Genomic DNA, 22,329 nt, shown 5'->3' with positions numbered 1-22,329 from the left:
ATTAAATACTTGTACTTGTACTTGTACTTGTACTTGTACAATGTACTTGTTTGTGCTTGGTATTTCCCAAGTACTTTGGGTCCAAGTACAAGTATCATTGAATTTTTAAGCTCCAAGTACAAGTACACAAAAATCTGTAAGACCAAGTACATATACATGGCGCTGACCCTAATGGATGAATATCAAAAAATACGAAGACTGCGTCCAAGGACTTTCCGTGAACGCAAAAACATTTCCTCAGATGTATGATGACGCTGAGCTTATCAAGAGATAAAAACTGAATCGTGATGTAATAGTTTTTGTTACGGATTTAGTGAGAGGGAAGCTACAAAGTCATACTAAGTGCAACCATGCTGTCACCCCTGAAATGAAAGTAATGATCACTCAGATATTTGGTAACTGGAAAACTGTAGTTATGCAATGGTGATGACTTCGGCCTGTCACAGCCTATAATTAGCAAGGTTGTAAGCCAAACTCTGGATGCCTTAGCTGCTCCAAACATCTTTGCCCAATTACTTGAATTTCCAACAGATCCAGCAGACATTCAAAGAAAGCAAAGATAATTAATGGATATTGCGAATTTCACAGGAGTAGTTGGGGTAATAGATGAAACTCATATGAAAATTGTTATCCCTTATGAGTATGACAATCAGTTTGTGAACAGAAAGAACATCATAGTGTCAATATTCAAACTGTATTCCATACAATAGATTTTTTAAATCTATTTTTTTTGTGTAAGGTCACTGGGCAAGAAAAAAAAAAAGAGGAAGAAATCCCACTGAGGTGAGTTAAAAAAATAATAAATAAAAAAAAAAAGAAATCAAGAGAATCATAAAAAAATGAAGGATAATTATCTTGAAACCTCACTCTTAACTTACAAGTGTTCAGGTCATAGGAAGGAAGAAATATAGAAGCAGGCAGGGAGTTCCAGAGCTTACCAGAGAAAGGCATGGATTATTAAATATACCGGTTAACTCTTGCATTAGATAGGTAGGTAGAGAGGATAGGCATGACAGAAAGAAGAAAGTCTTGTGCAGCGAAGCCAAGGGAGGAGGGGAGGTATGCAGTTAGAAAGATCAGAAGAACTGTTAGCATGGAAATAGCCGAAGATAGCAAGTGATGCAATATTGCAGCGATGAGAAAGAGGCTGAAGACAGTCAGTTAGAGGAGAGGAGTTGATAAGACGAAAATCTTTTGATTTCACCCTGTCTAAAATAGCGGTATGAGTGGAACCCTCCATACATGTGAAGTATATTCCATAACCGGATGATTAAAGCCTCTGTACAGTCTTAGCAGCTGAAGGAAGGGGGGTGGTGGAGAAAAAAAACTGGCGGAGACGACTCAGAACGCTTAACTTCATAGAAACTGTTTTAGCTAGAAATGAGATGTGAAGTTTCAATTTAGATTATAAGTAAATGATAGGCTAAGGATGTTCAACGTAGAAGAGGTGAACAGTTCAGTGTCATTGAAGAAGAGGGGATAGTTGTCTGGAAGATTGTGTCGACTTCATATATGGAGGAAATGAGTTTTTGAGGTACTGAATAATACTAAGTTTGCTCTGCCCTAATCAGAAAGTTTAAAGAGATAAGAAGTCAGGCGTTCTGTTGCTTCCCTGCGTTTACTTTTTGAAGGGCTGAACATCTACGAAAAGACGTGGAAAAGTGCAAGGTGGCGTCATCAGCGTAGTAGTGAATGACAAGAAGTTTGATTTAGAAGATAGCTAATGATCAATAGGAAGAGAATGAGTGATACAACAGAACCCTGAGGAAGACCATTGTTAATAGATGTAGAAGAACAGTGACCGTCTACCACAACAGCAATAGAACGGTCATAAAAGGAAACTTGAGATGAAGTTATAAAGAGAAGGATAAAAGCCATATGAGAGTAGTTTGGAAATGAAAGCTTTGTGACACACTCTACAAAAACTTTTTGATATGGGTAAGGCAAGAGCAAAATTTCACCAAAATCTCTAAAAGAGGATAACCAAGACTCAGAAAAGCCAGAAGATCACCAGTAAAGCGGTCTTGACGGAATTCATACCGGCGATCAGATACAAGGTTGTGAAGTGATAGATATTTAAGAATCTTCCTCTTGAGGATAGATTAAAAAACTTTAGATAGGCAGGAAATTAAAGCAGTAAGACGGTAGATTTGATTAGAACATTTTCCCTTTTCAGGAACAGGCAGAATGTAGGCAAACGTCTAACAAGAAGGAAAGGTGGATATTGACAGACAGAGTTTAAAGAATATGACTAGGGAAGGTGCAAGCACTAAGGCACAGTTTCGGAGAATAATAGGAGGGGCCCCATCAGGTCCATAAGTCTTCCGAGGCTTATGGACCAGCGAGGTCATGGTCATCACTGTAAAGGATTTTAATAGCTAGCATGAAGTAGTTAGAAGGTGGAAGAATGGGAGGAACAAGCCCTGAACCATCCAAAGTAGTGTGTTTAGCAAAGGTTTAAGCGAAGGGTTCAGCTTTAGGAATAGATGAGATGGCAATGGTGTCATCAGTTTGAAATAAAGGAGAGAAAGATGAAGAAGCAAAGTTATTGGGGATACTTTTGGCAAAGTGCCAGAAATTACGAGGGGAGTTAGATCTTAAAAGTTTTGATTGCAATAATAATAATAATATTATTATTATTATTATATAATAATAATAATAATTATATTAATAATAATAATAATAATAATATTTTATTATTATTATTATTATTATTATTATTATTATCATTATGATTATTAAACCAAAGATTTCTATTTAAAGAGAAAGCAAACAACATCGCTCATTGCTGAGAGCAGGAGAGCCTTCCCAAGAAGACGAGCAAAATCAGAATGCGGGTCGCTACTCTCGGGAATAGCAGGAAGAAGGGTGTTGAGTAAAGTTGGTGCCGGGGCGGAAATGACGCGCTGCGCAGGAATGTCATATACGCTCCGCCTCACTGGCAGATCCATTTGAGAGACCTTGGACCACTCAGGCTGCCTCGCTACTCCGCCCATCAGTAGGTGAATATAGACACAACCGTCAGCTTTACTATCGTCCCAGAGAAAGGTTTCGCTCTTACAACACCACGGATTACATAGTTGATCACGTTACACGCGTATTGTGTACAAGCCTTTGTGTTTCACCTTACACCCTGTTGAAATGATCGTGTGAAAGTTGCCAGACTCCCCATGCTGCACCCCAGATCACGGTGAGCTGCTGTCTCTCTCTGTGTGTGTGTGTGTGTGTGTGTGTGTGTGTGTGTGTAATAAAATTTAGAACACACACACACACACACACACACACACACAAAGAGAGAGAGAGAGAGAGAGAGAGAGAGAGAAAGAGAGAGAGAGAGAGAGTGAGTGTGTTATTTTCTCCCCACCTCTCTCTCTCTCTCTCTCTCTCTCTCTCTCTCTGTTAGTAATAACAACAACAGAAAAGAAATACTTCCTTGGTGCCTCAGTTTCCAATATGTACAAGAGCCAGGTCATCGTGCACTTGGCAGCAGTGAGTGGCTGTTGTTTCTCAAAGCGTCTGACTATATTTAGACCTTAGTCACACCAATCATGTTATCATCCTTGGCTTCACACACTCGCACAGCAACGTGAATTCGTAGAGAGAGGATGGATTGTGGATTACATCAGAGAGAGAGAGAGAGAGAGAGTGCGTATGTGAGTGTGTCCATTGATCACTTGTAGGTACAACAATTAATCCCGTCATTGCCCTTTCTAGCCTTTTGAAGGCCTTGAGCGAAGTGTTGTTTGGTGCCCCTGTGTTTTGAAACTATGATGGGTGGATTCCCAGCCTTCCAAGGCAGGGAACATATGATCCCTATAAGATCATCGCAGCCCAACGACATCAAACCTTCGAAAGTGGTATGCATCACTCCTTTCACACTTAAATATATCAATCTGGTGAACTTTAAGAGGAAAAACCTAAATTCGTAAATATGTTGCTTGTTAGCCTAGCCTACGTTCTTTAACATGATTACGCACATGATACAGTAGGGGTATCACTTGGAGACATTCACCCCATTTTCGAAATAAAAAAAAAAAGTAAACAAACATAACGGATAAAAATTAAAATGTGTACATTTTGCGAGACCAACCGACCCAAGGCGAGATACCATAGTCTGCCCAAGAGAGAGAACGACAGGAAGACATAGCTAGCTGACATCGTGAGAGAGAATGAAAGGTAAAGGGCACAAACTTAAAAATTATCCTCAAAATTAGCAAGTGAAATATACTTTCCATATTACATTTCACAGGAGGAGGCAGTAGGCACCTGCAGAAACAATAATTACTCCCAGTGAGGTCTAAACCACTGGATCAAGGGGTGCTGTGATCTTTTCATTAAACCCAGCTGTGACCTCACTGAACGTTTCCTTTTCTTTCTTACAATACAAAGGGGGCAGTCACAACCTGCCCTCTAAAGAAAACTCTTTTCCTTCACACAAAACTAAATGCACTTAACTAAACACACACCTTTCACTCAAAATTCAAAATTATCATAGCGACTCCTATACCAGCCTCGGAGTCCCCATATGGGGAGAGGACCACAAATATCCCTAGGCCGGACTGCCCTTCTGGTATCTACCTTGAGTGTCCTGACACCCCCTCAACTTTTCTTCATTAACTTCTGCTTCACATGTCTGGGAAGGTTTCACTCATATTGCTCTTCTAGACAGGGTGGAATCAAAAGCTTTTCGTTTCATCAAATCCTCTCCTCTAACTTACTATCTTCAGCCTCTCTCTCACCGCCGCAATGTTGTATATCTAGATGTCTTCTACCGCTACTTTCATGCTAACTGCTCTTCTGATCTTGCTAATTGCATGCCTCCCCTCCTTCCGCGGCCTCGCTGCACAAGACTTTCTTCTTTCTCTCACATCTATTCTGTCAACCTCTCTAACGCAAGAATTAACCAGTATTCTCAATCATTCATCCCTTTCTCTGGTAAACTCTGGAACTCCCTGCCTGCTTCTGTATTTCCACCTTCCTATGACTTAAATTCCTTCAAGAGGGAGGTTTCAAGACACTTATTCATCAATTTTTGACCACTGCTTTGACCCTTTTGTGGGACTGGCATTTCAGTGGGCATTTTTTTTTTATTGCATTTTTGTTGCCCTTGGCCAGTGTCCTTCCTACATAAAAAAAAAAAAAAAACATTCGCGGTCTTAGATATAATTTTCAATCTAGAACACCACCTCTCCTCTACTAAACCTCATCTTCTTTTCGTCACTGAAACACAGGTGTCTGAAGCAGCTGACAGTAGTTCCTTTTTTTCTGTTACTTAACTTCCAAAGTTTTTTTTTTTTTCATGTAGGAAGGATACTGGTCAAGGGCAACAAAAATCTAATAAAAAAAAAATGCCCACTGAAATGCCAGTCCCATAAAAGAGTCAAAGCAGTGGTCAAAAATTGGTGGATAAGTGTCTTGAAACCTCCCTCTTGAAGGAATTCAAGTCGTAGGAAGGTGGAAATACAGAAGCAGGCAGGGAGTTCCAGAGTTTACCAGAGAAAGGGATGAATGATTGAGAATACTGGTTAACTCTTGCGTTAAAGAGGTGGACAGAATAGGGGTGAGAGAAAGAAGAAAGTCTTGTGCAGCGAGGCCGCGGAAGGAGGGGAGGCATGCAGTTAGCAGGATCAGAAGAGCAGTTAGCATGAAAATAGCGGTAGAAGACAGCTAGATATGCAACATTACGGCGGTGAGAGAGAGGCCGAAGACAGTCAGTTAGAGAAGAGGAGTTGATGAGACGAAAAGCTTTTGATTTCACCCTGTCTAGAAGAGCAGTATGAGTGGAACCCCCCCGGACATGTGAAGCATACTCCATACAAGGACGGATAAGGCCATTGTACAGAGTTAGCAGCTGGTGGGGTGAGAAAAACTGGCGGAGACGTCTCAGAACACCTAACTTCATAGAAACTGTTTTAGCTAGAGATGAGATGTGAAGTTTCCAGTTCAGATTATAAGTAAAGGACAGACCGAGGATGTTCAGTGTAGAAGAGGGGGACAGTTGAGTGTCATTGAAGAAGAGGGGATAGTTGTCTGGAAGGTTGTGTTGAGTTGATAGATGGAGGAATTGAGTTTTTGATCACTAATGATCACTAATGAATAATAAGAAGAGAGTGGGTGACAGGACAGAACCCTGAGGAACACCACTGTTTATAGATTTAGGAGAAGAACAGTGACCGTCTACCACAGCAGCAATAGAACGGTCAGAAAGGAAACTTGAGATTAAGTTACAGAGAGAAGTATAGAAACCGTAGGAGGGTAGTTTGGAAATCAAAGCTTTGTGCCAGACTCTATCAAAGGTTTTTGATATGTCCAAGGCAACAGCATAAGTTTCACCAAAATCTCTAAAAGAGGATGACCAAGACTCAGTAAGGAAAGCCAGAAGATCACCAGTAGAGCGGACTTGACGGAACCCATACTGGCGATCAGATAGAAGGTTGTGAAGTGATAGATGTTTAAGAATCTTCCTGTTGAGGATATATTCAAAAACTTTAGATAAGCAGGAAATTAGAGCAATAGGACGGTAGTTTGAGGGATTAGAGCGGTCACCCTTTTTAAGAACAGGTTGAATGTAGGCAAACTTCCAGCAAGAAGGAAAGGTAGATGTTGACAGACAGAGCTGAAAAAGTTTCACTTGGCAAGGTGCAAGCACGGAGGCACAGTTTCGGAGAACAATAGGAGGGACCCCATCAGCTCCATAAGCCTTCCGAGGGTTTAGGCCAGCGAGGGCATGGAAAACATCATTGCGAAGAATTTTAATAGGTGGCATGAAGTAGTCAGGGGGTGGAGGAGAGGGAGGAACAAGCCCAGAATCGTGGAGCACATTCTCTCTCTTCCCTTTTGTGGAGATCTCCATTCTTGGAGACTTCAATGTTCATCATCAGCTTTGGCTTTCCTCTCCCTTCACTGACCATCCTGGTAAACTAGTCTTCAACTTTGCTATCCTCCAGGACCTAAAGCAATTGGTGGAACACCTTACTCATATTCCTGAGTCTTGAAGATACGTCTAACATTCTTGATCTTTTCCTAACCTCTAATTCTTCTGCTTATGCTGTTACCATCTCTTCTCCGTTGGGCCCCTCCAATCACAATCTCATATCTTTATTTTGTCCTATTGCCCCAATCCCTCTTCAAGATCCCCCTAAGCGGAGGTACCTCTGTCGTTTTGCCTCTGCTAGTTGGGGAGACCTGAGGAGGTATTTTACTGATTTTCTTTGGAATGAATACTGATTCCGTGTCAGAGACCCGTCTCTGTGTGCAGAGTGCATAACAGAGGTGTTAGTGTCTGGCATGGAGGCATACAATCCTGACTCTTTTTCTCGACCTAAACCTTCAATACCTTGCTTTAACACAGCCTATTCTCGTGCTATACACGATAGAGAGGTGGCCCACAAAAGGTACTTGAGCCTTCCATCACCAGAATCTCATGTGCCTTATATTTCTTCCCGGAACCATGCCAAGTTTGGTGTTCTCCAACTAGCACAAAACTCCTTCATTAGTAGAAAGTGTCAAAATGTTTCAAGATCTAACTCCTCTCGTGACTTCTGGCTTTAGTCTAGCAAAAAATATATCCAATAACTTTGCTTCTTCTTCTTTCCCTCTTTTATTTCAATCAGATGGCACCACTGCTACAACATCTATCTCTAAAGCTGAAATCTTCGCTTAAACCTTTGCTAAAAACACTACCTTGGACGATTCAGGGCTTGTTTCTCCCTCTCTTCCATCCCTCTGACTACTTTACGCTACTTATTAAAAGTCTTCGCAGTGCTGTTTTCCATGCCCTCGCTGGCCTATATCCTCAGAAAGCTTATTGACTTGGTGGGGTCCCTCCTATTGTTGTCAGAAACTGTGCCTCTTTGCTTGCACCTTGACTAGTCAAACTTTTTTCAGCTCTGTCTGTCAACATCTACCTTTCCTTCTTCCTGGAAATTTGCCTACATTCAGCCTGCTCCTAAAAGCGGTGACTGTTCTAATCCCTCAAGCTACCGTCCTATTGCTTTAATTTTCTGCCTATCTATCCTCAACGGGAAGATTCTTAAACATCTATCACTTCACAATCTTCTATTTGATCGCCATTATGGGATTCATGAAGACCGCTCTACTAGTGATCTTCTGGCTTTCCTGACTGAGTCTTGGTCATCCTCTTTTAGAGATTTTGGTGAAACTTTTGTTGTTGCCTTAGACATATCAAAAGGTATTCCTAGAGTGTGGCACAAAGCTTTGATTTCCAAACTTCCCTCCGACAGCTTCTATCCTTCTTTCTGTAACTTCATCTCAAGTTTCCTTTCTCACCGTTCTATTGCTGCTGTGGTAGACGTTCACTGTTCTCCTAAATCTATTAACAGTGGTGTTCCTCAGGGTTCTGTCTATTACTCACTCTCTTTCTATTATTCATCAATGATCTTGTCCAAACTTCTTGTCCTATCGACTCCTACGCCTTTGATACATACCACCCTGCACTTTTCCATGTCTTTTCATAGACGTCCAACCCTTCAGGAAGTAAACAGTTTACGCAGGGAAGCCACAGAACGCCTTACTTCTGATTTCTCTAAAATTTCTGATTGGGGCAGAACAAACTTGTCTCAAAAGTTCAAGTCCTCCATCTGTCAAGTCAACACAACCTTCCAAACAACTATCCCCTCTTCTTCAATGACTCTCAACTGTCCCCTTCTTCTACACTGAACATCCTCAGTCTGTCTTTTTCTCATAAACTAAACTGGAAGCTTCATACCTCATCTCTAGCCAAAACAACTTCTTTGAAATTAGGCGTTCTGAGTCTCACCCCCGCCCCCTCCAGTAGCTAACTCTGTGCAAGGGCTTTTATCCGTCCATGTATGTAGTATGCTTCACATGTCTGGGGGGGTTCCACTCATAGCGCTCTTTTAGACAGGGTGGAAAAAAAAAAAAATTTTCCTTTTGTCAACTCCTCTCCTCTAACTGAATGTCTTCAGCCTCTTTCTCATCACCGCAATGTTGCATGTCTAGCTATCTTCTACCTTTGTTTTCATGTTGACTGCTCTTCTGATCTTGTTAACTTCATGTCTCCCCTCCTCCCACGGCTCCGCTACACAAGATTTTCTTCTTTCTCTCATCCCTATTCTGCTTACCTCTCTAATGCAGGAGTATTCTCAATCATTCATCCCTTTCTCAGGTAAACTGCGGAACTCCCTGCCTGCTTCTGTATTTCCACCTTCCTGTGACTTGAACTCCTTTAAGAGGGAGGTTTCAAGACACTTATCCTTCATTTTTTTTTACTACCGCTTCGGATCCTGTTTAGGACCTGCATCTCATTTTTTTTTTTTTTACTGTTTTTTTTTTTTTGCGCTTTTGGTCGGTGTCCCTCCTACGTAAAAAAAGAAAAAAAACATGCTATATGTGAAGGTTTTATTTCCAAAAACATTGAAATATATGTAGAAAGTAAAAAAATAATAATATAAGGGTGTCTAAAAAAAAAAAAAAATACCACTAGAAATCAACACCATGAGTGTTTATCTTCTTCAGCTCTTTTTTTTTTTTTTCTTCTTCTTTTTTTCTCGGCATCAGAAATGTATATCCTTTTTTTAACGCCACGTCGCCGTCACTCCTCAGTCGCCACCAAAGATTCTGCATCCTTGGTCGCCACTGACAGATGGCTGAGCGGCCTGATCCTGACACGGTGACTCCGAGTATGGGTGGCCAAAGTACCACATATCTGTAGGTAAAGGAAGCGTTCTGCAATCCTGTCCAAATTTCAGGACAATATAGCAAAATCTATAGAAATATCTGAATTTCTGGAGATTAAGAATTTCTGTGGCTTTCGTTACTCAACACATATTTTAATAATAAAATAATAATAATAATAATAATAATAATAATAATAATAATAATAATAATAATAATGATAATAATAATAATAATAATGGCAACTTGAAAGCCCCTGGTAGCCTCGGGGTTCTATGCAACCGCGTAGTTTGCATATATCAAGAGACTGCTTTAATTCCCCCGCAGTAATAAAGCATTGGGTTGCACCCCAGGCCACATACCATACGGGATGTAATAATAAAATAGCCTTTTTGCATTAAAGATCTACATGTTCAAGCATATTGGTTTTCTTTCGTAGTTGATATAAATCGATTACATTGACAGAGACAACCTAGTGGTGTCTTATTAACGGCCGAAAGGGACACCTAAATCGAACCCAATCTTTGGGCGTACTGCGTGTTTTGATGCCTGTAAACAGGAGAACCAAATAACCGACCATACTACAGCTCAGACTGTTATGTTGCTGCATCTCTTAGTGTACGACCCATAAGGAATGCCGTGTCTCCCAGTGATACGATACGGTGTTACAGTAACAGCGCCACGTGTCCACTTGTTGCGTACCCGCTCCGCAGGCTTGTATACTTATTCCACAGGAGTAGAGTGTGAGGACTTGGTGTTCACAGGGCGAGGATGAATTGAGGAAAATGGCGGTAGTGTGTGTGTGTGTGTGTGTGTGTATGTGTGTGTGTGATGAAGCAAAACACCTAATAACCTACCACAATCATTCTTTACTTCCAAAATCATTGCCGTCTCTCAGTGTGAAACAAACGCCCTCCCTCTCCTCCTCTTCCTCCTCCACATCCTATTATTCCTATTCTTCCTCCTCCTGGCAGCCAGACGCAGTAATCAGATTGCTAGTCCGAAGTCACTTGGCAGCTTTCGTTAAAGGAAGATTGGGTAGCTATTAATGAGGATTACATGGGAACAGGTAGGCATGTTTCACGGAGGGACTGCCACGTGTAGGCCTGATGGCTTAATTCATGCAGCTTCCTTATTTTCTCATGTTCTTATGTGTTAGTTTATTAACAACACACACACACACACACACACACACACACACACATATATACTCGTATATATATATATATATATATATATATATATATATATATATATATATATATATATATATATATATATATATATATATATATATATATATATATATATATATATATATATATATATATATATATATATATATATATATATATATATATATATATATATATATATATATATATATATATATATATATATATATATATATATATATATATATATATATATATATATATATATATATATATATATATATATATATATATATATATATATATATATATAAAACCCAGGAGATATCAAAATTATATAGATTTTAAAAGCAACAGAGCTATCTGTTGTTTAAAATAATTCTAAAACACCACTTAAAGAACTAGTAAATGATTAACTAAAGTACATTCGTCCTCAGCAAATTTTGTTTATTTATTTATTTATTTTTATTTTATTTTTTTTTTGTTTTAATCAATCTAACCCATGCATCGGGTGGGTTTGGTTAGGTTAGGCTAGGTTAACCCCTAAAGGAGATGCAATCGCTGGTATGGAAACCTTAGGTCTCACCACCCATTGTATCTGGAGGTCTTGCAGGTCCTCCCGGCCCGAGTCTTCTCCTTTTCTCTCCTTGTAAATTACCACCTATTTTTCCCTTTGTCCCTTTAATTTTTATTTCCTTCTCCCTTGACTTACTTTTCGGGCGTCATGTGACCGAGATGTTAGACGCCTGTTCTCCTGCTAAATTCCTCCTCCTAGATAAGGTTAAGTTAATTAGGAAAAATAAAATAAAATAAAATAAATAAATTTGCTGGGGATCGTGATCTAGGAAATTCGATAAGGCGTCCCTCACTTTTGAAGGCAGACAGACTTACGAGGAACGTGTTGAAACAATGGCTGCAGAGTGACTAACAAGAAAAAGGTACAGCTTATTCAGGATGTTTACCACCGACTAGAAATAGAGGTTAAGTCTAAAACTACAAATTGTGCATATATACTCCAGTATTGTAAAAAGAAAAAAAAATCTTATTTATTGTAATTATTATGTAAAGAATTTTGGCGTAGTGAAGTTACGACCCCATCGCCCATCCTGTGAGGTGCAGTTTCATGAGTGAGGGCTAAGGATCCACTCTCACATACAAATCCCCCAAAGTGAGAGTTGGTGGGACTGAGGCTGTTGGGTGTGATGGTAGGTGGAGTTGCCTTTGGTGTGCCAGACGCTGGTACTTGGGCTGAGTGAGAGAGTCTGGGATAAAACTATTTGTGGTTGCAACACCTTCTTTAGGACTGTTGGCCACTTAACAGGATACAAGTGGGGCAGATAAAGAAGGAAGATGGGTGGCTTGGTGAACATCCTTGGCTCTGGGTGATGAGGTTGAGAGACTTCATTCTCGTCCAAGCATCAAGCAACGTCGCTTCAGTGGTATCTCTTGCCATAGGATCCTGTACTCAGCTGGGTTCTGCTTTGGTCCTTGCCATTCTGGACTTCAGCTATGAGTGCCTGGTGTATGTCACCTGGGTTCGACGTTGACCCTTAACTCTCTGGTTGTATAGTACATGCCCAAGGCTTGTGTTTTCAATTCATTCCATAACTCCGCCTTGTTTCAGTTCTTAGTTTTCCACTCCCCTCCCGGATCTGTGCCATGCGCTACCTCGCTTGTGCAGGTTTTACCTCTGGTTTTAATATTTGTATGCGAGTACAGAGTATGTATCCTCAATTAATTAAATTTAACGTCAGTTTTGTTATTGTCATCACATTATTAATGGAAATAATAGTTCTGCCTATTGTCCACTTATTGTTTCAGCTATGTAATTCATTTCAAATGTTTAGTGTTTAAAATTTACCTTTTTTTTTTTTTCTAGGTTGAGAAGTGAATTCCAAGAAACATGGCCAAATTCTTACCTATTATTGGCGAAGCATACACAACAGTTGAAAGTGGCATTTTAATCATGTCTGCTGGCTTGGCCAAAGTTTGTGGGGATGACAAAGCTGCCAGTCAACTTGCTGATAGTGCAGGCAAATCTTGGAAGGAATACAGTGAAACAAATGCTTTGGCAGCTCCGATCAATATGATCGTACATAAAAGCAAGGGAGATCATGAAAAGGTAAAAGAGCTTGAAGATTCTTATCTCAGTGCAGCATCATCTTGCGCAGATGGCATTCCTGTAGTCGGACACGTTAAAGGAGTTGTTCACTATGCGATGGGCGACGTAGATAAAGGGAATAGGTCTATGGAGATCTCTACAAGAAATGTGGCCGTTTTAGGTGCTGGAATTGTTACAGGTGGACTTGGTGCTGGAGTGGCCGTAGGAGCTGCTGCTGGTATTGGTGCTGGGGTTGCATATGACGCCACGGCGACTATTGTTGATAATACAGTAAACGGGGAAGACGCAACACTCCACGGATCTATTGCTTTAGCTCGTGCAGACAAGATGAACCCAAATGAATTTGTTGGTGGTATCCTTGGTATTGCTGGTGATGGGCTGACAGGCGCAGGTGGAGCGCAAGTGGGAAAAAATATTCGAACCCGCATAAATGGACAAAGGGCTTTACAAAATACTTACAAGAATTCAGAAGGTCTCAGAGGGACAGGAACTAACTACAGAACTGCCACTAAACTTACTATGGAGGCTGCTGAAGCGAGCAAAAAAGCACAAGGAGCACTGAATAAACAAATTTCTTATGCAACCTGTGAAGCTGTAGACTCAGCTACTGGTCAGAAAGGTGTTGGTCATAGTGGATTATATAGAAAGGAAATGAGGGTACAGAATTTTGAAAATTTGGGATACCCATCCAGGAATGCTGCTGCAAGAGCCAATGGTTATGGTGAGCCATCTCATCTCCAAACCAGATATGAAAACGTTAGGCAAGTTCACCCAACAAGACCTCAAGCTGCATGTGCTGAACACCCAGCATTTGATAATTTAGTGAGGAAAAATCCAAATTACAACCCAGAGAACGTCAACGCAGCAACTGTCTATAAGAAACAAGATATTATTAACACCGCACGACGGTGTGAGAACTGTCTAGCCTACGGTACCGGGATGGGAAGCGTGGTTACAGATTGTATTCCTGACAGAACTCCTGTTCCCACTTCTGGTTATGTGAGGGATGGATTTGTGGCACATGCGGTTGGTGCTGCCTTTGTCGGCTATGCCGTAAATAATGACGATGAGGATGAAACAGACAGTGAGTAAAGGGTCGGTTTCACGAGAAGTTTGGAGAAAAATACTCATTCTTCTTGATTCTTAAAACTGAAGTTTCTTATTCAATAATTTTAATTGATTTTTCCTAGACTAAATATATATATATATATATATATATATATATATATATATATATATATATATATATATATATATATATATATATATATATATATATATATATATATATATATATATATATATATATATATATATATATATATATATAACCTCCTCTTCTTTACCTTACTGAAACACAGGTATCTGCGGTAACTGGCAGACACTTCTCTCTCCCCTCATATTTTCTATATCCTCATTTTCAATCCAAAGGTGGATGCTGCGTTTATGTGCACAAGTACTAAACTTTCTCTCATGCCTATGATCTTGAATCTTCTAAATTTTCTACCATCTTGTCCCATATTAATAAAGATCCCTAGGAACGCTCCTAGAAATGCTTTTATCCTCAACTTTGATCATACAAGTTGCTCTTAAAAGCAACTTTTACTTTCAAAGTAAAATATACTCCTAGGAACACTGTAGAAATGCCGCTAAAATAGAGGATTTTCTAAATGTAGGAACATTGTTTTGAATCAAATATACCAAGATGTCACTCATTTTGAACTAATTTATATTCCTGAGTTAATTTTGAATATACTTAAGTAATTCTAGAGCATTATGTAATTTCCGGACATGTCGATAATTTGGCTGATGTAAACAAAGCGCCGCTCTCCCAGCCAGAGGATGGCAGCCAGTTCAAGAGTGAAAGAAATTAGTGCACCTTCTGGTCACTTTAAACACTTCAAACACTTTATTATATTTGTCTTATATAAATGTATTTTTGAAATGATAAACAAAAGAGACAAATATCCTTTTGCAAGCTATAGAAAGCTTTATGGGCAATGGTATAGAAAAATATTTAACATATGTGGAAAAAAAGAAAATGTAGCATCCATTCACATTATAAGTGCATACATAGGTATGTGCATGTATATAAATGCACATGCTTATATCTATATAGTTGAATTGAAACTTCCTCATATCCAAGCAGTAAATTACAATAAATAATTATAATGATAGATATCAGTAATAAAAATAAAAATAATAATAATAATAATAATAATAATAATAATAATAATAACAATAGTAATAATAATAATAATAATAATAATAATAATAATAATAATAATAATAATAATAATAACAATAATAATAATAACAATAACAATAGTAATAATGATAATTAATTAATTAATAATAATAATAATAATAATAATAATAATAATAATAATAATAATAATAATAATAATAATAATAATAATAATGATAGTAATGATGATAATGCGAAATAATGGTAACAGTAAATATAAGACTTTCATAATCCTAGCTTTACAACATCAGCTTGCTGGAATATAGCATTCAGTCGGAGTGTATCATATGTCTTTTTAAATTTTTCTTAAATGAAGGTAGGCTGGTGGAATGTCTGATTTTAAGTGGCACATCAATCCATATTTTTGGTTCTAAGTACAGCAGTGAATGTTTGAACAGGGTTAGTTTGTGTAGTTTGTGTTAGTTTGTGTTAGTTTGGTAATAGTGTATAGGTAGTGTGTTGTAGTTATTAGAATTTATCGATTTGTACATATAAGATGCAATATTCACCTTAGATAAATCGGCAAGGTTCAAGATATTTAATGCTTTAAATAATGGGTATGTGTGTGCTCACTAAAATTATTGTTGGTTATTATCCTGACAACTTTTTTTTTTATGTAGTATTTTAAGTTGATACAGATGATTGGGGTAAGTATAGGACCAGATAGGGTTACAATAATTAAGTTGTTGATAAATATGAGCATAATATAAACATTTAAGAACATTAATTGGAGCAAAATGTCTTACTTTGAGAAGGAGTGGGATGGTTCTTGATATCTTTGAACATAGATTAGACAAGTGGTGCTTGAAGTTTAAATTTTTGTAAAAACTTATTCCAAATAATTTTATTTGATTTACGTGTAGAATATCACTTTAGTATACTTAGGAAAATAGCATGTAGTAGGTTTTATTAGTATTAACTGTGGTTCGGTTTGCTAAGCACCAGGTGAACATTTTTGAAGTTCTGTATTGGCCATGAAATCTGTTGTTTTTTCCTCCAATCAGGTAAAATGTAGAATCATCTGCAAATAGTATAGTGTGGAGTGTATCTGATTCATTGAAAATATCATTGATATATAAAAGGAAGAGTATAGGGCCCAATATACCCTTCAGCACGTTGTTCTAAATTTTTTATCCTAAAAGTTACTTTTTGGGTCTCATTCATCTTCTCTAGGATTGGAAGGTTCAGGAACACTGGAAGATGTCACTTAAGGGAGACAGAAGGATACCAGGAGAGGAGGGAACTGTAAAATTTGTCCATATGTGGTCCAGTAGGGAAAGGGAAGCAGTGAAGTTGTCGCCAGGAAATCTTGTGGACCGGGATATGCGAGGAAACTAGTTAAGAGATTGCATTGTGCTTAAGAAATTGTTAGTTGGTGGGTGTGAACTGTGTTCAAGCAGGCTAATGTTAAAATCCCCAGAAATTATGGTTTTATTATTAGTAAATATGTTCTGTGAGAGTATGTTATCCATTTGTACTGTGAACTCATTTACTTGGTAGTGCTTACTATTGGGGCGATAATGGTTAGATATGATGTAGCTAGAACTACCAATTGTGATTTTAACTGTACACAATTCTATATTATCAATGCACAAACAATAATCACTAATCAGAACGCTGGAGATATTGTTATTAGCGTAGATCGCAACACCACCGAAGCCATCGGGTCTGAGTGTATGGTAAGATTTGAAACCTTGAATTTCGTTTAACGGTACAGTGTTAGATTTGAGCCAGGTTTCACTAATACATAATATGTCAGGAAGCTTTGGCAGTTATGTAAGAAGGGAAATTAGTTTATCATAATTCTTGCTTAGGGAGCGAATATTCACGTGAAGTATGTTTAAATAACCAGGACATTTAACAGGGAATGTTGACTTATATGAGTTAATGTCACGATATTTACAAATATTTTCAGTTTTTATGGAGTTATACACGGAGTTAACAATTTCCAGACCTATACCATTTTCATCAATTTTTTCTTCAGGATTATCCAAAAGTATCATAAAGATTTATATCAGGAAGATTCATAACTAATGTTGGAAACAATGGATAGAGGATAAGGTTAAAGGGCAGGAGAATAAAAGGGAATGAGGTTAAAGGACAGGAGAGTAAAAGAGGATGAGGAGTGTTGTATGTAATGAAATGAGGTGTAGATAGGGAAATGAGAGGAAGCAAAACGTGGTCGTTAAGTAAAGAGAAGGGGATGTAGCGGGAGATTCAGTGGTAGGGGAGTGATAATAAAACATTACTCCTTGTAAACCTCACAAATGAAAATATATATATATATATATATATATATATATATATATATATATATATATATATATATATATATATATATATATATATATATATATATATATATATATATATATATATATATATATATATATATATATATATATATATATATATATATATATATATATATATATATATATATATATATAAAGGATAAAAAATTATGTGGGAGTGACATCCAAGGAGAAGAAGACTGTATGGGCAGACATTCTTGCCCATGTAAATTAAGGATGCATACATACATATCATATGCATTGTACATTCTCTCTCTCTCTCTCTCTCTCTCTCTCTCTCTCTCTCTCTTACATGAGTTAAGAGGGCAAATTGTTTTGTCAACAAAGGCGAAATATACATACATATGTATACACATGTGTGTGTGCGTTTGTGTATTATATATATATATATATGTATATATATATATATATATATATATATATATATATATATATATATATATATATATATATATATATATATATATATATATATATATATATATATATATATATATATATATATATATATATATATCATCACAGCATTTCATCTGTTTCTAAAGCTGAACTCTTCACTCAAACTTTTGCTAAACACTACACCTTGGATAATTTAGGAATTGTTCCTCCCTCTTCTCCACCCTCTAACTACTTCATGCTACCCATTAAGATCCTTCTCAGTGATGTTTTCAATGCCCTCGCTGGTCTTAACCCTTAAAAAGCTTATGAGCCTGATGGGGTCCCTCCTATTGTTCTCTGAAACTGTGCTTCCATGCTTGCACCTTGCCTAGTCAAACGCTTCCAACTTTGTCTATCAACATCTATCTATCTTTCCTTCCTGTTGGAAGTTTGCCTACATTCAGCCTGTTCCTAAAAAAAGGTTACCGCTCTAATCCCTCAAACTACCGTCCTATTTATTTAATTTCCTGTCACTCTAAAGTTTTTCAATCAATCCTTAACAGGAAGATTCTCAAACATCTATAACCTCACAACCTTCTATCTGATCGCCAGTATGGGTTCTGTTGTGGTAGCTTTACTGTTGATCTTCTGGCTTTCCTATCTGAATCTTGGTCATCCTCTTTTAGGGATTTTGGTGAAACTTTCGCTGTTGCCTTGGACATATCAAAAAGCTTTTGACAGAGTCTGACACAAAGCTTTGATTTCCAAACTACCCTCCTATGGCTTCTATCCTTCTCTCTGTAACTTCATCTCAAGTTTCCTCTTTGACCGCGCCTATTACTGCTGTGGTAGACGGTCACTGTTCTTCTCCTTAACAGTTATGTTCTTCACGATTTTGTCCTGTAACCCACTCGCTTCCTATTATTTATCATGACCTTGTGAACCTAAATTTGTGTCCTCTTCACTCTTATGATGATGATACCACCCTGCACTTTTCACGTCTTTTCGTAGACATTCAACCTTTCAGGAAGTAAACACTTCATGCTGGGAAGCCACATAACGCCTGACTTCTAATCTCTCTAAAATTTCTGACTGGGGATAGAACAAATTTAGCAATGTTCAATGCCTCAAAAATTCTTCTACCTATCAACTCAGCACAACTTTCAGATAACAATCCCCTCTTCTTCAATGGCACCCAACTCTCTTCTACACTTAGCATTCTCGGTCTGTCCTTTACTTATAATATAAACTGGAAACTTCATATCTCATCTCTATCTTCTATGAAGTTAGGTATTCTAAGTCATCTCCGCTAGTTTTTCTCACCCCTCCCACACCCCACCTGCTAGCTTTGTATGAAGTATGCCTCACATGTATTTTCCACTCATACCGCTATTTTAGACAGGGTAAAATCGAAAGCTTTTCGTCTTATCAACTTCTCTCCTCTAACTGTCTTCAGCCTCTTTTTCATCGCTGCAATGTTGCATCTTTTGCTTTCTTCTAGCTCACCACAATGTTTGTGGTGAGGCACATCCTTACCCTCATCGCTCTATTTCTTCACCTATATATATATATATATATATATATATATATATATATATATATATATATATATATATATATATATATATATATATATATATATATATATATATATATATATATATATATATATATATATATATATATATATATATATATATATATATATATATATATATATATATATATACAAGGCCACTGACCATGGGCAACTTATTGCCAGTTTCCACACAGATGACACGTAGAATGGTGAAAAAAAAAAAAAAAATCCAATCCAAGTCATAAGAAGGGAATACAGAAGCAGGAAGGTAGTTCCAGACTTCATCATAGAAAGGGATGAATGAATGAGAATACTGATTAACATTAAAAATAAAACACTCGTACTATGTAATAAGTGCCTGGATATTTTCCAGGCATTACACATCACCTCAGTAAAACAATTTGTTTATTAACATTAGAGCGGTGGACAGAATAGGAATGAGAGAAAGAAAAAAAGTCTTGTGCAGTGAGGCCTTGGGAGAAGGGGAGGCACGCAGTTAGCAAGATGAGAAGATCAGTTAGCGTGAAAATGGTGGTAGAAGAAAGCAAGAGATGCAACATTGCAGCGATGAAAAAGAGCCTGAAGACAGTTAGAGGAGAGAAGTTGATAAGACGAAAAGCTTTCGATTTTACCCTGTCTAAAATAGCGGTATGAGTGGAAAATACATGTGAGGCATACTTCATACATGGACGGATAAGGCCCCTATACAAAGCTAGCAGGTGGGGTGTGGGAGGGGTGAGAAAAACTAGCGGAGATGACTCAGAATACCTAACTTCATAGAAGATAGAGATGATATATGAAGTTTCCAGTTTACATTATAAGTAAAGGACAGACCGAGAATGCTAAGTGTAGAAGAGAGTTGGGTGCCATTGAAGAAGAGGGGATTGTTATCTGAAAGGTTGTGCTGATCTCCACGATATGAGTAGGGTGTTGCACCAATTCCTCTAGGTCGTGGAGAATAGCAAAGTTGAAGGCTAGTTCACCAGGATGGTCAGTGAAAGGAGAGGAAAGCCAAAGCTGGTGGTAAGCATTGAAGTCTCCAAGAATTGAGATCTCCACAAAAGGGAAGAGAGTCAGAATGTGCTTTAGTTTGGAAGTTAAGTAGTCAAAAAATTTCTGAGGAGTTGGGTGAGAAGTATACAGCACAGATAATTTGGTTTAAGAGTGACTCTGTAGTCGTAGCCAGATGGCGGAAAACTAGCTGTGACCTCACTGAACAGCACAGATAATTTAGTTTTGAGAGGGAATATGTAGTCGTAGCTAGATGGCGGAAAACTCAGAATATTCAAGAGCGTGGTCACGAGAGCAGGTTAAGTCCTTGTGCACATAAACGCAACATCCACTAGCTTTGGATTGAAAATGAGGATAGAGAAAGTAGGAAGGGACAGAAAGGGTCTACTGTCAGTTGCCTCAGGCACCTGTGTTATAGTGAGGAATAGAAGATGAGGTTCAATAGATGAGAGATTGTGTTCTGTGGATTGAAAATTTGATCGAAGACCACGAATGTTGCATAAGTTATTGAAGGAAAATTGAGGGAGTTGTCAAGACACTTAGAGTTGATATCAGAAGAGTAGTCCGACCTAAGGACATTTGTGGTCTCCTCTCCAGATTGGGATTCCGCGGCTGGTGTAGGAGTTTCCTTGATAATTTTGAATTTTGAGTGAAGGGTGTGTGTATGATTAGGTGCTTGTAGTTTTGTATGAAGGAAGAGTTGTCTTAGGGGGTAGGCTGTGAGACACAAAGGGAAACGTTCAGTGAGGTCACAGCTAGGTTTAATGATCCAGTTCTTTAGACCTCACTTTGAGTAATTATCGTTTCGGCAGGCGCCTACTGCCTTTTCCTTAGAAGTATAGAATATATATATATATATATATATATATATATATATATATATATATATATATATATATATATATATATATATATATATATATATATATATATATATATATATATATATATATATATATATATATATATATATATATATATATATATATATATATATATATATATATATATATATATATATATATATATATATATATATATATATATATATATATATATATATATATATATTCATTAATGATGTTTTTGTTTAAAATACTTTGATTAGGTTACAATTACTTTCGTTACTTGACTTTATTTCGGTTTAGGTTAATATTTGATTGATACATTTTCATAGCCATTACTTTTCGAGATTCCATTTTTTATTTATTTATTTATTTATTACTATTGTTTTTATTTATTTTTTTGTGGGGGTTATATACTCGTATACGAGTATATATATATATATATATATATATATATATATATATATATATATATATATATATATATATATATATATATATATATATATATATATATATATATATATATATATATATATATATATATATATATATATATATATATATATATATATATATATATATATATATATATATATATATATATATTTTTTTTTTTTTTTCATTAATGATTTTTTTTGTTTAAAATACTTTGATTAGGTTACAATTACTTTCGTTACTTGACTTTATTTCGTTTTAGTTTAAAATTTGATTGATACGTTTTCATAGCCATTACTTTTCGAGATTCCATTTTTTTTATTTATTTATTTATTTATTATTATTATTATTATTTGTATTTATTTATTTATTTATTATTATTTTTTATTTATTTATTTTTTTGTCAGGGGGACTATTGAGTATTGTCTGGAAAGCTCGAGATTTCTAGGACAATAAAAAATGTGTGCGATTGCAGTCCTGTCTTTGTACCTTAAACTCAAACTCCGCCCATCAAGTAACTCCATACTTGAATATATATATATATATATATATATATATATA

General features: G+C 36.9%; 1 protein-coding gene across 9 annotated transcripts in view; it reads left to right on the top strand.

Moving 5' to 3' along the window:
* Window positions 1–2,875: 2,875 nt before the first annotated feature.
* The window catches only part of LOC135110173 (uncharacterized), a 36,484-nt gene continuing 17,030 nt past the window's right edge, over window positions 2,876–22,329 (top strand). For 2 of the 9 annotated variants that reach the window (XM_064022167.1, XM_064022166.1), the window contains exons 1-2: window positions 3,009–3,190; window positions 12,712–14,038. In XM_064022167.1, the coding sequence (XP_063878237.1) occupies window positions 12,736–14,038 (1,303 nt within the window). In that variant the 5' untranslated portion in view covers window positions 3,009–3,190; window positions 12,712–12,735. The other 7 variants (XR_010273129.1, XR_010273126.1, XM_064022168.1 and 4 more) reach the window with 6 other exon arrangements.

The sequence above is a fragment of the Scylla paramamosain genome, chromosome 20, assembly GCF_035594125.1.
Source record: "Scylla paramamosain isolate STU-SP2022 chromosome 20, ASM3559412v1, whole genome shotgun sequence".
NCBI lineage: Eukaryota > Metazoa > Arthropoda > Malacostraca > Decapoda > Portunidae > Scylla > Scylla paramamosain.
The sequence above is the reverse complement of the archived record's forward strand: the minus strand, read 5'-3'. Positions and strand labels throughout refer to the sequence as shown.